The sequence below is a fragment of the Platalea leucorodia genome (genome assembly GCF_965183815.1).
Source record: "Platalea leucorodia genome assembly, chromosome: 16".
In the NCBI taxonomy this organism is placed as follows: domain Eukaryota; kingdom Metazoa; phylum Chordata; class Aves; order Pelecaniformes; family Threskiornithidae; genus Platalea; species Platalea leucorodia.
Genome location: NC_138838.1, coordinates 664,918 through 680,963, shown reverse-complemented (window position 1 = coordinate 680,963; position 16,046 = coordinate 664,918). Strand labels below are relative to the sequence as shown.

General features: G+C 59.2%; 2 protein-coding genes across 15 annotated transcripts in view; one reads left to right on the top strand and one right to left on the bottom strand.

Annotated features, from left to right (window-relative positions):
* Positions 1–2,614: 2,614 nt before the first annotated feature.
* BUD23 (BUD23 rRNA methyltransferase and ribosome maturation factor) lies at positions 2,615–8,143 on the bottom strand. Its single transcript, XM_082328638.1, has 12 exons — positions 8,072–8,143; positions 7,922–7,959; positions 7,504–7,599; positions 7,214–7,296; positions 7,020–7,116; positions 6,112–6,208; positions 5,697–5,747; positions 5,008–5,093; positions 4,748–4,793; positions 4,364–4,425; positions 3,149–3,238; positions 2,615–3,000 (listed from the first exon to the last, which is right to left on the bottom strand). Exons 1-12 carry the CDS (start codon positions 8,117–8,119, stop codon positions 2,946–2,948), a joined length of 849 nt encoding a protein of 282 aa, XP_082184764.1. The 5' UTR covers positions 8,120–8,143; the 3' UTR covers positions 2,615–2,945.
* The window catches only part of DNAJC30 (DnaJ heat shock protein family (Hsp40) member C30), a gene marked incomplete at its 5' end in the record, with an annotated part of 23,074 nt that continues 15,145 nt past the window's right edge, over positions 8,118–16,046 (top strand). For 3 of the 14 annotated variants that reach the window (XM_082328643.1, XM_082328641.1, XM_082328644.1), the window contains one exon: positions 8,118–9,391. In XM_082328643.1, coding sequence (XP_082184769.1) covers positions 8,118–8,840 — 723 coding nt within the window. In that variant the 3' untranslated portion in view covers positions 8,841–9,391. The other 11 variants (XM_082328648.1, XM_082328647.1, XM_082328650.1 and 8 more) reach the window with 10 other exon arrangements.

Sequence of the window (16,046 nt, the reverse complement as noted above, 5' to 3'; positions counted from 1 at the left end):
GCGCTTGCCTGGAAGCAGGGTGGCTTCCAGCATCGCTTCTCCCCACAGGCACCCATGGCTGAGGGTTGGAGGCGGTTGGGCTTTCTCCTGCTGTGGTCCCAGGAGTGGCCCTTGTTGCATGCCCCCTGCAAGCCAGGAGCAGCAGCCTTCCTCCTCCTCTGTCCTACCAGCTCCTGAGCAGGGCAGTGCTCAACTGCCCCTTTCCATCTCTTTGCCACCTCTTGGCATCCGCCTGCCCCTGCCACCTCCTCCTGGCACAGTGCCCTTCTGCCTGCTCAGCCCCTGGGCCATCCACTGAGGCACTGGCACTCGGCAGGGTGCTGTGGGAGCACCTGGGTGCCCTGTGCCCTCCGCCGCACCCACTCCATGGATGCAGCCACTGTGGGGTGGCCTGGGCCCGCTGGCAGCTCGGAGGGGCCCTGCATTGCTACTGTCCGTTTTCCTTGGGCTGGGGCAGGGCTCTGCCCTCATTCCTTGGGAGACTCTGGGGCTCCAGCTGGCCCGTGGCCATGCCAAAACGCTACAGAGGAGCCCAGAGCAGGGCAGGCACCTTGGGCCAAGCTGACAGCCACTCACTAGGAGAGGGGCTGGATGTGAGCCCAGATGCTGGGAGCAGAAAAAGGGCACTCGATGGCAGCGAGTACTCCAGCTGCAGGTTGTGTGTCACCTCCCCGCTCCGACCGGGGTGAGGGCAGGGCTGCTCCGACCCTGCGCTCCTCCACCCTGGCTGGGCGCTGGAGTGCAGGCGCTGGCCCCACGTGTGGTGCCCGTGGGTGCATGGTGGAAGGCAGCGGGCTGTAGCCAAGTGACAGCGCTGCCTTCCCCAGGTGCAGCCCTGCCCAGCAGCAACCTAGACACGGCTCTTTCCCTGCCACCGTTAGGCAAGGTCCCACAATACAGCCCCTGGTCGCGTTCAGCCACGCTTGGGAAGCACGTCCAGCCCGCATCCCCTGCCCTGCCCAGCCCCAGCCCCCGCCCCCAGCGTGCGTGGCCATGGGAACATCCTAGACCGGAGCCCCCTTTTTTCACAGTCCCACAACAACCGATGTGAGCTACAGCACTGCAGCCTGTGTGCGCCGAAGGGCTTGGGGCACCGGGACCCCCGCAAGCACGGGCAAGCCGGCTCTGGAGCCCCCCTCCAGGGCAGGAGGAAGGCACGGGCAGGGTCCCTGCTCTGCGTGGACATGTCTGGCTACAAGAAAGGGAGCTGGAGGTGACGCATGAGTGCCGGCTGCTTCTGTCCCTGTGCGGCTCCCTGCCACCAGTCTGCACTCTGCTCTGTTGAGCCAGCAAGAGCGCTGGGCCCCCTCCTCCGGGAAGCAATAACGCTGCTGGCAGGGCTGCTCCTGGGCAGGCAGGCAAAAAAGCTCCTCTCAGGCTCTCACCCTGCAGTGATGCCCACTGCTATCGCAAGGTGACTTTTTTTTTACTCCAAGCAGCGGCTTTTGTGGCACAAGCTCACATGTCATCAGGGCTGTGGCCCAGCTCCGTCAAGGCACGAGGCCAAGAACAGCGCTGGGGGGATTCTGGCACTTGCTCCTTCCTTGCTGGTACCACCAGCGCCAGCAGCCCCCCAGCAGCAGGAGCTGGACGGGGCCCCAGTCGGCGATGCTGCCACTGGCACCTTGCTGGGATCCTGCAGGCGGCGGTGGCTCCAGGCTCCGACGCGAGGGAAGCAGAGGAGCAGGCTGCCATCGCCGCCCCACAGGCAGGCTCACACTGTCCTCGCTGTGAGGGGAGGGTGTTTTGGTGCAATAATTACCCCTGCACTACGGGAAGCCCCGTTCAGTTCCTTTTTACCTACCCGTCGTTGCATGTACAGACCAAATCACCAACAGTGTGGTTGTGCTTTGGGGAGACATTTCACTTTTTCTTTCCAGCCCCCAACCTCAAACCGCTTGTCCTTTGGGTTACACCACCTCTGTTCCAAGTGCCACCTGCCCTCCCAGCACCGGGAGCGTGTCGATGCAGTATTCCACGAGCAGTGTGGGGCACGCACAGCTTGCACTCGAACTGGGGATTGTTTTTTTTTTGTAATTAATGTACTTGAAGGCTTTCCGAGCCCCCTGTGGAGTTGTACTGTTGCTGTACTGTGAGCTAAGTGTCCTTGTTTTCTATGTGGATCTTGACCCTGGCTTGCTCTGTCTCACTGGGCTGGATGACACTGTATGTTGCCTCTTCTCCTTCACCCTTTCCCTTCCTGCTAGCCTCCCTTTCTTCTCCCAAAGCTTTGGGTGCAAAACAGCTTCCCATTTTGTGGAATTTTTATGTAGAATAAACATTTGTAACTGTAAAGCTCTGGCTGGCACCTCTCTGTTTCCGGGGAAGGGAGGAGGTGATGGGGAGGAAGGGCTGGGGTAACGGAGAACCGCAGCACCCTGGGAGCAGCACAGCATACAGGGTAGGCCTGATGCCAAGCGCCCACAGGAGCAATTGCCACAGGAATAACACTTCTGCCAGGAGGAAGATTTGCCCTCGTGGGACACACAGCTGTACGCTGCCTGGCTCCCTGCCTGTGGGCAGAGGGGATGCTGGCAGGGAACGAGGTGCTGTATTCCCACCTCAGTACTCCCCTGCACTGAGGGCAGGACACAGGAGACCAGCAACATTTCTGACTCATTGACTGTTTAGTGAGGAGGCTGGATATAACGTTCTGGCTCACCTGGAGCTCCAGATGGTGCGCTGCACTCTCAGGAAGATAAGCAATGGCATTGCAGACACCTAGTGGCCAGAGCACTGTCTGCCACTGTACCTTCACCAGAAAAACAGGGCTGGAAGCTTTGCAGTTGGCTGTTGGGCAGCACCTGAGCCAGTTTACACCTGCGAGAGCCACAGTGACCTGTCCCAGCAAGTCCCGTGCCTGGGGTGCCCATCTGTGCCATCCACGGGAGGCTCACTGGAGGGACCAACACACCATCTTCCATGCCAGCAGTGTCCAGAGCAATTCAGAAGTGAGGGCGGCGCTTTCGACCCGTGTATTTCGTGTCTGCTCGCACTTCCCTGTGGAGAAAAGAGAGCAGCTAAGCACAATCCACAGGTCATTCTGGGAGGGGAAGGGCAGCGGGTTCATGGCAGGAGTTTGCATGGGTGACAGCAGGCCAGACCAGCACAGTCAGCCTCAGCTGAGGCAGGACCCGGCTGAACTTACTTGCCCTGTCGTCGTCTACGCTCCTTCTTCTCAAGGATCCAGTCCCGGCTTTTCTTCACAGACTTGCCTTTGGCATTTCTGAACCGTGTCCTATGGAGAAAGCAGACAGCAGCTGGAGAGGAACTGAGGTGGGGGGCAGAGTTTTCTGCCCTGGAGGATTGCCACCCAGATCTGGGCATGCCATCTGCCTCAGAAAACCAGTGAGTACTCCTCCCACCACCCCTGGGATGAAAGAGGCTCAGCCAGCGCTGGGGCCAAACAGTCCAACTCCAGACTCTCTGGGGCAGGAGGTTGCTTCCAGCGCCAGCTCTGAGCCAAGGGATACCTACCCTCCACAGGCTGCAGCAGACCAGCACTCCCCTGTGCCGTGTCTGACACAGCAGCAGCACGCTGGGCTCGGGGATCTCGGGGGAATACGGGCTCAAGCACAACCAACCACCTTCCCCTTGTCTGCTCTACTCCGAACAAAGCAGACAAAGCCTCTGGCTTCCCAACAAGTTGCCAGTTCTGCTGTTACCCTTTAAGACCAGGTACCCCCTGGACTAAGTGAGCAAAGAACAGCAGTGTAAGAGGCAGGAAAACATGGCAGCCACAAGCTCCTGGCAGCCACGACGACTTTCCTCTTGTTTTTTTTGTTCTTTGTCTCTCCCACTGGCTGCAAGAGGGGCTCCTCCCTGCACCACTACTGTGGGAGGAGACCTGGCCAGCAGGAGAAACCCCCAGGCCACAGGTAAGCAGAGCTAAGCAAGGAATTTGACAGCAGAAGAAAGGGAACACCAGGCTTCAGGCACAGCAGCCTGCCTCCCCAACAAAAAAAGCCATGCTTGGCATCCCCAGCACTGTAAACGTTCCGCCTCCCATCACCACTGGCCTATGCCACAGCGCTGAGCTGGAGAGCCGAGTGCTGGACAGAAAGCGCACCTCAAACTGAATGCTCAGCTGCAGCTCTTGGGTAAGCATCAACAACAGCCCCACGACGCCACAGCAAAGCCCTCCAAACTAATCCGTTCCATTCCTTGTGTCTGGGGCCTTTCAATAAGATAAAGCAGTGCCCAGCTGGGCTGCCAAGGGTCCCCTCAGTGCCCCCAGCCCCCCCTTCCCTTCGGTCACATCTCACAAGGCAGTGCTGTGGCCCTCAGTCAGCAAAACCCAGCCCTTACACCCCCCCCACTCCTTGCCTGGGGAGGACTTGCAGCTTCACCCCCCCCACAGTACCTCTCATTGGTGAACTTTGCCTGGTGTATCTCTTCTCCATCAGCACACTCAGTACCAAGGCCCTGAAAAGCAAAATGGGGAAGTTTCACTCTCCTCTGGAGCAGACAGAGCTAACAGTCGTGTCATCTAAATGAAGGGGAACCCAGGACTCTGCAAGGGGAAGGACTGGAGCAGGAACAAACTGGTCTTCCAGAAATTGTGGCAAAGAAACCAGATCTCAGGGACAGCAGGGGTTGGCGAGACTGACAGCAAATGTATAAATGAAGTCACGTCTGCGCGCGCAGAGCTGCCTGGCTCCCACTCAGTGACTTTCCCTCGCCCACAGCTCTTCCACATCACCCAGCAGCCAGGAAGGCAACTCTGCTGCCTGGCGGAGCTCCTCACCTTCGGTAACGTGCCAGATGTCCCGACGAAGAGACAAAGGAAGAACCTGAAAGAACAAGAATAAGGAGCATGAAGCTGGGATTCAGCCTGAGATTCCCAGTCCCCAAGCAAGACTGAGATTGTTTATAACAGAGTCAGATCTAAGCTGTAACCTCTGTCCAGGACTGTATCATGGGAGAAAGAACAGCCTGGATAAAACAATCGCTGCTAAACCCAGGCCTCACCCCAAACACACACATAAACAGAGACACAGGACTCACTTCTTGGCTTTGGCACTGTTGGGGTAATCTACCACCATTCCTCCGGTAAAGCCAGCTCTCATGGCTTGGGCCGTGATGAGCTCCAGCTGGGAACAGAAGCACGGGCAAAAGTTATTTAGTGGTCATTCACCAGCAATGCCCAAGAGACCTCTGGGCTCGACCACAGCTAACTGCACATGCCAAAGTTGGGTTGCTCCTGCTCCTGTTAAACTCTGCACCAAGCTCCCAGTTCTGCAGTACCATCTGGACACCAGTCCGCTGCCTTTATTTGGTTCTCCCTGCTTCTCAGTCTAGCCTGGGTAAATTGGTGCAGCAGACTCTCTAGGAGAGGGATACTGGGCTGGATTTTCCAGCCCTGGGGAGTTACAGTACAGCGCTGATGACTCCAGGCCAGTCTTCAAACCCAGTCACACAGGGCAAAATCCAGGACAGCAGATTCAGATCGTGTCCTGCCAATTTCTTTGATTTTAAGGCTCAGCCCAAGACAAGCTGTGAAGCAACAGAAATTGCAAAGGGCATTCTCCTTATAGGTTTTTTTGGGGGGTTCTTGAAGAGCTTTACAGATGGCAGGAAGGACAGAGACACAGACGCGATGTGGAGAAACACAATGCATTCAGAGCCCCAAAGAGCACATGACTTCTCAGCCTGGCTTTGCCTGTACCTCTTCCCCACTGACTGATGTCCTGTACCTGTTCTGAGTTCTCGGGGTACAGCTGCAGGACGGCTCGGGATCCTCGGGCCTACAGGAAATAAAGTCGGTCACAAACCTGTCTCAATGCAGGCAACCCCTCCAGTCACCCAATTCCTAGCCCAGACACGAGCGCCCACCTCCCCAAAGCCTCCTGCAGAACTCTCCCAGGAGCGCTGCTCAGACTGCAGAGCCAGCTCCTCCACAGCACAGCATGGCACGGGGGTAACAGCAGGGATCAGAGAAGCACAAGACACCACGCAGGCAGGCAAGGAGGTCGGAAATGGGTGCTCCTGCCGGTCCTCTGTTTCAGAGCAGCATTTATTTAAAATACCTGACTTAAAATATCCTGCTAAAATGCACCAGCGAGGATGTAATAGTAGGCAGAGGCCTGACTGGGAGAGCATGACACTTACCAAGGCGGTATAAAGAGTTGAGAAGAATCGATAAAGGCGTTTTGGAGGGCTGTGTGATTTCTTATCTGCATTACAAAGCCACTGCACTGCGGAAATACTGAGAAAGAAAACAAGACCCCCCAGGACACTGAGCCATCGATTCTTTCGCAGAGCTTGTCACCTCCCTTTGACCTTCCAGCGCTAAGCATGTGCTAGGCTTCAGTGAAACGATTTAATTTTCTCCATGTAGCTTTGCCTTCTGTTCTGCAGTTACACAAACCCCTCTGGAGACTCACTGTGCCAAAACCCAACAACGTGCAGTAGTTATTCAAGCACAAAAGAATCACCAAGCATCCCCTTTAGGCAAGTGCTTCGCTGTGGCCCTTGCATGGCCATGCAGGTTTTGCCAACGAGCAACCCCAAACAGGGTGTTTGGATCAGCAATGGACAGTCCCTGCTCCTTCCCAGCACCTTTCTGAGGCATTCTCTAAGCAGAAAAGTGTTTCTGTCCCCTTCACCTAGCTCTTCATCCCAAAACCAAACATCAAACCTTTGATCCAGGGACTGACCTTGCAGCTGAGCAACGGTACAGACATACTTTCTGTATTCCTCCTAAGAGCAGGTCTCAACCCTCCTGACAATATCACCAGTTTTATTTTATTTACTTCAATAAACTTCCTAGCTCACCAGTACAAAAAAAGACAAGCATCACTTGGGAAACAGCTGTTGGAAGCTGCTTCTACCATCCAGTATCTCAGCCGCTTGTCCCAGAGAGGTGGGAGTCCCAGTCAAGTCGCATGGAGCAAAGAGAGCGACCGATAAGGACAGTCGCGCTCATTTGTTATGCACCACATGCGGACCACGTGTACTGTACAAACGATGCAGTTACATAGAGTATCAATAGAGCTTGCTTATGCACACAAACTCACCTGATACAGCCATCAAACATGCCAGGCCTGAAGGGAATGCCGTGACCCACATCTGCAAGGAGAAGGTCTCCTTCCACCTCCCTCTCCACGGCCACATCTGCACAGAACAACGCATGGCTCAGGCAACCAGCTCACACCTTTGGGGACCACCTCTGAGGCGAGGCGAGGGTGGCAGGGGAGGAGGGCCTGCTCACCCAGCATGGCAGGGCTGATGTCCATGCCAATCCAGTAGTGACCCTCCTCGGAGATGTAATCCCCGCTCAGCCCAGACCCACAGCTGAAGAGAAAAAGGGGGGAAAGCACAGGGATCACGGGCCTGGTCTGAGGGTGCCTGTCCCTCTTCTTCAGCCCGCAACAGAGAGATGCCGGTGCCGGGGGGCCTGGATGCCCCTCACCCCCAGGCACCCGGCCGGCCCCACCGCCGCGGCCGGCCAAAGCCCCTGATGCCTGGCGTGCCGCAACACAGGGCAGGGCCCCCGCTCACCCCACGTCCAGGAGGAGGCACGGCCGGTCCTCAGGCAGCCCCAGCAGCTCCACAGCCCGCTCCGACATCTGCGACTGGATCTCCACCACCCGGGAACTGTAAGGCACGGCAGGGCACGGGCAGCAGGCGGCAACCCCGCGGCTCGGCGCCCCCTGCACCGCCTCACGGTCGGATTTCACCCACTTCACCGCCGCCACATGGCGGGGTTACCGCCCCCCCCCGCCTCAGGATGGGGCCCCTCCGTCGCTGCCACACGGCGGGGTCGTCCCCCCCCCAGGCCTCAGGGCAGGATCCCCGAACACGCCCGGCGGGTTCCCCCCGCTGTCCGCCCCATGCCGAGACACCCCGCCGCCGCCTCACGACAGCCCCCTGCCCACCCGCACGGCCCGGCAGCCCCGCGGCCATCGCCCCGCCGTACTTCTGCGTGTACTTCCGCGCCTCGGCCTCATCGTAGAACTGCAACGAGAGAGGGAGGCGGGGGCGGTGAGGCCCGGGATCCCCGGAGCGGAGCGGCCCGGCCCGGCCCGGCCCGGCTCCCTCCCTCCCGCCCGCCCGCCGCGCCGCTCACCAGCTCGGGCGGCCCGCGGTGCTCGGGCCGCCGCCCGCTGCCCGCCATGCCGCCGCCCGACGTCACTGCCCTGCGCCGTCGCGCCCAAGATGGCGGCGGGCGGTCGCTGAGGCGGCGCGGCCTGATGGAGCCGGCGGCGCTCGGCCGCCTGCGGCGCCTCCTGCCCACCGTCCCGGGGGCCCCGCGGCCCGGCCTCGGCCTGGCGCCGTCCCGCGGCGGGCAGACGGGCGGCGGCGGAGCTCCGCGGCCGCGCCGCGACCTGTACGAAGTGTTGGGGGTCCCGGCTACGGCGACGGCGGCGCAGATCAAGACGGCCTACTACGAGCAGTCCTTCCGCTACCACCCCGACCGCAACGCCGGCAGCGCCGCCGCCGCCGCCCGCTTCGCCGCCGTTAGCGAGGCCTACCGGGTGCTGGGCAGCGCCGCCCTGCGCCGCAAGTACGACCGCGGCCTCCTCAGCGCCGAGGACGTGCGCGGGGCCCCCCAGCCCTCGGGCCGCCCGCCCGCCGCCGCCCCGCCGCCGCCGCCGCCCCGCACCCCCACCGCCGCCCGCCGCGGGCCCGTCCCGCCGCCCTTCGACTTCGACGCCTTCTACCGGGCGCACTACGGGGAGCAGCTGGAGCGGGAGCGGCTGCTGCGGGCGCGGCGGGAACAGCTGCGCCTCCGCCGGGAGGAGGCCGCGGCCCAGGGACGCTTCCGCCTCCTCTCCGACCTCTCGGTTGGGCTCATCTTCTTCCTGGGCTTCGCCATCCTCTACGGCCTCAAGTGACAGCGGGGCCACCGCGGGGCTGGGCAGCCACCAGGGCACCCACCCAGCGCCTCTGCTGTGGCAGGACGGGGCGTCATCAGTGGGCATGGCAGCTGCCTGCGGGTGTCCCCAGCACCCATACAGTTGGCAGGCACCATGTGCGGGGTCTGCTCCTCAGGCTGTGACAGTTCCCCTCTGCCGGCATGACCTTCAGACACGGGACATGACCAGCAGGCACCACGCACGGGCTCTGCTCCTCAGACTGAGACATGTCCCGTCTGCCAGTGTGACCTTCAGAGACAGTGCACGACCCTCAGGCTCTGTCTGCGGGCTCTGCTCCATGGGCTGTCCCCCTCTGCCTGCGCGACCTTCAGACACAGAGTGCAACTGTCCGGCACAGCACATCGCTGTGATGTGACCTCCGCAATTGTGACCTGCAGACGGTGTGTGACCACTGGATACTGCCCGATGTGCCCCTGCCGCCAGCCTGACCTTGCAGACGTGGCGCAGGGCCTCGACAGGCTGCGGTGTGCCCCCCTGCTGATATGACCCGCAGACACAGTGCCTGACAGGTAAATGCGGTTCATGGACTCTGCTTTGTGGACTGTGACATGTCCCCTCCGTTGGCACTGCTGTTTGACCTTGGTGGGAACCACGTGCCTGTTCTAAGCCGCAGCAGAGATTAAATGGCTGTCAGTGGTGTCTGTGTGCTGTGTGTGTTCGTGGGGGGTGCTCTCACCGGTGCTGAGTTATGGCTCTCTGTCGTTTTCTCTTGATCCGAGACCTGCCACCTCTGTGCTGTCACACCTCGTGTTACTACATCTTTGGGGAATTTTAGGAGTGTTGGTCTCCAGACTGCATCATTGCCCTTGTCTGTCCCTGTTCAGGGCTTGCCTCGCTGCGTGGTGAGTACGGAAGTCTTGGCTTCAGCAGCCTGGAAGAATGAAACCTGTGGCAGCTCCTGTCCTGGTCAGCTTGCGACATTGCCCGGAGGTGCCGCCCAAAACGCTTCCGTGTTCAGAACAGCCTGTCCAGTCTGGGGCTTGCCAGGGACTTTGCACAAGACCATCCTGCGCAGGCCTTTGTGGCTGGGAGTGGTACGCTTCTGAGCACTGAGTGGCGTTACTTGTGTTTTACATGTGTCTAAGCATCATTTGCACGTAAGACTATTTGCCTATTTAAGTATTGAAGTGTTTTAAGAACTAAAGATTGTGTCTCTCAGAGCTTCTTTCTTTCCTTGGTTGAAGGTTTCGCCTGTGCTATGCTGGTACTAGACGGAGTGAGCGAAACGTCATGGTATTGAACTGAGTGTGCCCATGACTTCATCTGCGTTACTTTGCACTTTGCCCCCGCAGCTGGGCCTGGCTGGCAGCGGTCTGTGCAGGAGCCAAGCCCTCGCCTCTCACTGCAGCGACCCTGGGTTATGTTTTCTCCCGACACAAAAAATGTTAAAAGCAAATGTCCTGTGTTTTCCAGCTGCGGAGTTCTGTGATACTGAACTGAGCCTGAGGCGGTAGTGTGGCGGGGAGTGTCATGCCTACTGATACAGGGTAGATGCTGTACAGGAGAGCTTTCTGCCTTTTCTGGAAAGCATTGTACCACTTCCAGCTGCAGACTCTGGAGGCTGCCTCATGTTTGGAGCAAATTCAGCCCAGGAGCAGAGAGAAGGCTTTCCAGGATCCCCTCTGGTTGTCAGTCCATCCCTCTGTGTGGGATTATAGTGCTAAAATGTCAGCATGTGAAGAGCAGGAGCCTGGTGTTCAAGGGCATTGGTTACAGAGTGAAAGTCTCCAGAGTTGTGGCTCTGGGTCACATGCTGATGCGTTTTCATGCTATAAACCAAGTCACTTGAAAGACCAAAGGCAGCTTCTCTGGCAGAGTTTGGCAGGAAATGTTCTCTTCGAGGCTGAAAAAGCTCGGGATGTCCATGGGAAGCAGTGGGTACTGAGGAGCACCTCTCTAGTTCCTGGTGTCATGGCTTGCAGGTTTTTAAGGCAGCCCTGCCAAACACGAGGTGTCCTTTGGGTCGATCTTTCTTAAATCTATGGAGTACTGAGGCCTGGGGCTGCGGGTTGCTCCTGCAGGCAGGCTCCGTGCCCAGCCCTGAGCCAGCTTCCTGGCAGAGAGAGGGTCTGGTGCAGTGTGGAGCAGGAGGAACAGGCTAGCGGGTGTGCTGCCTGCATTGCTCTGGCCCCTGACAGGTGGGAAAGAGCTGCTCCAGTAAGTCGGCTGGGCTGACTCTCCTGGTCTGTGTCTGGTGCTTGTGTCTGAAGCTGGGGGATGAAGTACCCAGGCACCAAAACTGAGCTAATCCATGTGCCTTTAAGTGGGTGGTCTGGGCAGTTCATATTACTGATTCTTCCTCTTCTTCCTGAGGTCTCTATGATGTATCTTGAACATTAAAGATATCCAGCCATAAACTGGAGATGAAATGACACATCTTTCTTTTGGTGGGCTTGGGTGGTAAATGTTCCTTGTACTTGCCTGAAAATGGAGGGTGGGGGACAGGCTGGTGTTTCACACAGTGACTGCAGCAGGTTGAGGAGGAGGGCAGGGAGGGGAGTCCTGGTTCCCCGAGGCCATGCGGGGAAGGGCGGGCACGCTGCCTGCAATCAGTGGGGAGTGGGTAGGATGGCCTCCCTGGGCCACTCCTGCCTGCTGGAGACCCGTTCTGTGCTGCCTCTGACACGCGGGGGCTGCTGCGCACTCGTGACGTACCCTCTGTGCTCGCTGCGCTCTCCGCTCACGCGCTGCAGGCGGCGGTTAGTTTTGCTGCTGAGTTTGGTCAGAGGAAGGGAAGCATGGGACGCAGGGTATGGAGGGATGCTTTGGGGCATCCAGTCTGTCACTTTTGGGGTGGCACAATGCTTCTCCCCAGTCTCACCTTTGCTCCGGTCAGGCCTGAATGCTCCTCTGCTCCAGGAAAGATTTCAGGAGCTCAGGCATGGAGCGGCTGGATCTAGTCCAAATGCCCAGACTGACTGCCAGCTCCCAGCACAACAGGTTTCTGCCCTTCTGTCTTCTTGTGTCAATACTGTTGTCGCATTCTTGTCTTTCCCTAGTTGTTTCCCTGATGGAGAGGTGCCAGGAGCAACTGGATTTCTTGCGGCTTTCCTTTAGCCAGGTGAGTGCGGTCCTTGTGGGGTACCTGTGGCACAACTGTTGGGGGAAATACTGCAGGGCCTAACCATGACAGCAGTGGTGTGACAGCAGGGGCTTGTACGAGCTGTACAAACCCACCAGCATCAGAAAGTCAAAGTGGCAAAGGAGAGGAAACAGGGCACAAGCGGGGCTGATAGGATGTGTGAGGCTTGCTGCACAGGGACCTGCTTTGTATTTAAACCCCATGTTCTGCCTCTCCTGCGGCAGTGGCTGAACAGTACTGTTGTCAAGAGGTGATCATTCAGTGCTCCCATCAGTGGGATCCTGAGCAATCGGAGAGGGTTACAGAGCTTCAGAGAGGGAGAAGCACTGGGCAGATCAGTGAGAGCCCTGAGGAGTTTGCTTTCCCTCGTACTTGCTGTGAGGGGGCATAGGCTTGTGCCCTGCTCCAACACCTTCCTCTGGCAGCTGGGTCTGAGCCATGCAGCAGAGGGTGAAGCTCTGCAACTGCCTGTGGCCTTGGCTGTCTTCACAGCTCGGGGACAACACGGACAGATCGTTGGGGGTCCTGAGCCGCAGCGGGTTGTTTCTGTGAGAGACAGGGCCCATCTTCCTGCAGCCGTGGGTAGGGGTCACAGCAGGGAACAGCTTCCGCTCGCAGGTCTACTGCGGGCTTTGCCTCCTTTTGAGGATGTATCCAGTTACTGCAAAACAAATCTCATTAAAATACTGCAGCTGCAGCTGTTGTACAGCCCCCTCCTGGCCCGTGCCCTCAGGGTGGCGAGGGCGGCAGTTTCAGCTGGGGAGGAGGTCACCACCAGTTGTTGGCATCCTGAGGCCTTTGCTGGGAGGAGTGTGATGTTCATGGTGGGGATTTCTTCCTTCTCACTCTCAAGTGCACTGGGGCCACTTTTATGCACTTTCTAGCACATCCTACCCCGTCTTCATTGCTCTGCAGCTCCGCATCACGTCTGGCTTTATAGTAAGCGATGTGTTGTATGCATGCTGGATGCTGGTTCTTTGCTCTCTTACCTGACACTGATTTTTGCCAGCTCTTAGATTTGTGTCACTGAAAGGAACTGCCCAAGGGTGAGTTGCTGGCGTGGCCTCAGCTATCACCCTGTGCCCACCCCTCCAGGCCTGTACTGGTCTGCCCTGCACCTTCACCTCAGGGTTTGTTCTGTGGAGCTTCTTATTACTCATTCCCACCCTTGAATTACTAACAATGGACATCACACCATGCCACTGTAAAAGGGAAGCAGAACTAAAACTAACGGCCACTTGGTAATTAGATGCTCTTACAAACTCAGTAAATCAAACAAAAGCTCCAGGCAAGCTGAGACAAGCTGGGATGAAGCCTGACAGCCCCAGTGCCGAGGCCTTGCAAGCTCAGTGCAGACCCCATTCCCCAGTCCCATCCCAGCTTGTTCTCGTGGGCTGACGTCCCCTTAACTGCAGGCTCGGAGCTGCTCACCTTGGCTGCTGAGCGGGGCAGCCTGGGGGCATGGGGTCTTGGTGCCTCATTAGGGCCTCTTCCCTCCACCTGGAGAAGCTGGGCTGCTCTTTGGGAAGGGAGGGGTTAAACCTGGCTCCTGGAAGGTCTTTGGGGTTGCCAGCTGGGCTGGGAGCAGGAGGGGCAGAGGCAAGGAGCTGCAGGCTGGGCGAGCAGGGTCCTGAGAAGCACGGGAGGGGTGGCCATCGTGTCCCCCCCTCCGGAGGGTGAGGGGACAGCGCCGGGGACAGCCCCAGCCCTCACCTGCCCTGGGGTCTGCGGGCAGAGCTCTGCACCCTGGTCCTGCTGCTGCTGGGCTGGCAGTGGCTCTGCCCCCCAGGGAAGGGCCACACGGTTGGCAGCACCCGTGGATGGCGGGGCGGCTCCCCCTCCCTTCAACAGCATCCCCTGCGGCGACTCCTCTGTTAATAGAGTTAACTGTTAATAGAGTTGCCTCTGTTGACAGCCCTGCTGCCGGCGCGGTGCCTGCCGCGCTGGGGGGCCCAGCTGGGGCACCCCGGCACTGCGCCTCAACGGCTGGCCCCAGCCTGGGGTTTTACATCCCCCGCCGACCTGGGGTTGTGGCTTAAAGGGTCTCCTGGAGGCTGCCTGTCCTGGGGGCACCTCTTCTCTCCCAGGTGTCCTGTCCCTCCTGGGCTGGGGGCTGCTGCTTGCCAAGCCTGGCTTCTGAAAAGCCAAGCCTGGGGGGGGCCGGGGAGGCCACAGAGCTGTCAGGGCCAGCTCCCTGCCTGCCCCTCCTGGCTTTGGCTGCACACCAGCTGGGAGAGGGGCTGAGCTGGCCCTGGGCTGCTGCCTGGCCCAGTATAGAAATGAATGCAGCTGCACACCTGGTGGTAATGCTTCCTCCTCCTCGCCAGGGTGAGCGGAGGCACGTTGACCCCCCTCACCATGGCCCTGCAGGGCAGGCAGCGCTTGGTGCAGGCAGGGAGAACCACTGTGCAGGCAAGGAGGGGCACAGAGGGATCACCCTCTGCTGCTGCCAGCTCCTGCCTCTCACCAATGTTCCCGTTTGTGCCCCGTGCAGGACTTTGTCCTCAGCCCAGGCCTGCCAGTGGAAGGGGCTGGAGCTGCTGGTCCGGTGAGGCACTGACTGCGTGCTCCGGGAGCAAAGAGGCAGACACCCACTGCTGCCATGTTCCCCAGAGGTGCGGGGTGTGCTAACGCTGCATGTACACTCCCCATCAGGGCCACTGCAGCTGGGGAGTCCGGCTGCGCGCCTGGGGCAGTACGTGCTCCAAACTGGACAGGACCAACTCCTGGGTTGGAGGAACCTCCCCACGGCAGGGGCTTGCCTTGCCTGGCAGCTTCGCAGTGGTTAAAGGACCTTGGCTGAAGTGGGGTGGTGGCCAGACCAGCAGGACCACGGGGCTGCCAGGGCCTGTGCGCTGCTACCTGAGCTAGGCAGGCGTCTGGGGGTGCCGCAGGGCTCCTATGGACAGAAAGGCAGCCAGGGCCACAGCAGCCCAGCTCACTTTGTTCTTTGGACCATTACTTTTAGCGCTGTCAGCTCTGGTGGGACACGCTCACCCTCCCCGGGCTGGAGAGAGGCAGCTGCTCACTTTGAGGGTTCACACTCATGGGGCCGCATTTGCCCTTGCCATAAGGTGACTCAGTACCTGCGCGGGGCCAGGGAAGTTTGTCCAGGAGCTGGTGACAGACCCGTTGCCTGGGACTGCCCGGCCCTGGGGAGCCGTGCAAGGCAGGCACTGGTTGGGGAGACCCATTGGTTGTGCCTGGCTGGTTTTCGGGCAGCTTGGCTCCTCGTGCACTGTCGCATGTGCGTTAGGGCCAGCCCCAGTGCTGCACCTGCTCCCGTCTTGCAGGGCAGTGACACAGCTTGTCAGCATTGCCTTTGGCTGGCATTCAGCCCATACAGGTGCCTGGCTCTGGGCTCCAGCATGCACCATATCCTCACGCCATTGTCTTGGGGTCCTTTCCTCCTAAGCCAAGTTAAGGTGGCCTTCATCTCCCAGGTGGGCATCCAGATCCCCAGGGAGAAGCCTTGTGCTTACCCACCACTACCCTTATATATGCATGCTCAGAGCCCTCGTGGCTTGACACACACATATCACTTGGGCCCATGTCCCCATGCTGCACCCACAGCTCTGGTCATCTCACACAGCGTCCAGTGCAGCCCTCGGGGTAGCCTGGGCAACTGCCTGGGGGACGCCAGGACACTGGGTAGGACAGGGCTGCCTGTGCGTCGCAGCCTCCTCCAGACATAGCACAAATGGTCCCGCACGGAGAGCTGGCCTCCCAAGTGCTCCTGCTCCGTCCCCTTATTCCCCTGGTTAGGTTAGCCCTGGGGGGCTGAGACGGGAACCCAACCAAGCTCTCGTGCTGTGGTTGCCAGCCTACTACGGTCCTTCCTCCTGGCATGTGGAAAGCCACAGAGCCTGACTGGCAATCAATCAGGCACGTCCTGGCAGCTTTCATTGACAGGCTGAGCCCAAACTGAGCCTGGTGGGACCCAGGAAAGCAGGAGGTGCTCTGTGAAATCCCAGATATTCCAGTGACTACCATCTCCTTGCCTGCCAATAAAGCCACAGCAGCTGGTCCCCAATTTATCCTAGTCTTAAACCTGTTTTAATTGGTTATACTGGATAAGTGGC

Bases quoted from the DNA above. Each gene is read 5' to 3' on its own strand.
- BUD23 (XM_082328638.1), bottom strand. From the start codon at position 8,119: ATGGCGGGCAGCGGGCGGCGGCCCGAGCACCGCGGGCCGCCCGAGCTG. The intron at 7,600-7,921 runs GTACGGCGGGGC...CGTGCCTTACAG, and splicing joins GCGCGGAAGTACACGCAGAA to TTCCCGGGTGGTGGAGATCC. The intron at 7,117-7,213 runs GTGAGCAGGCCC...TGTTCTGTGCAG, and splicing joins CATCAGCCCTGCCATGCTGG to ATGTGGCCGTGGAGAGGGAG.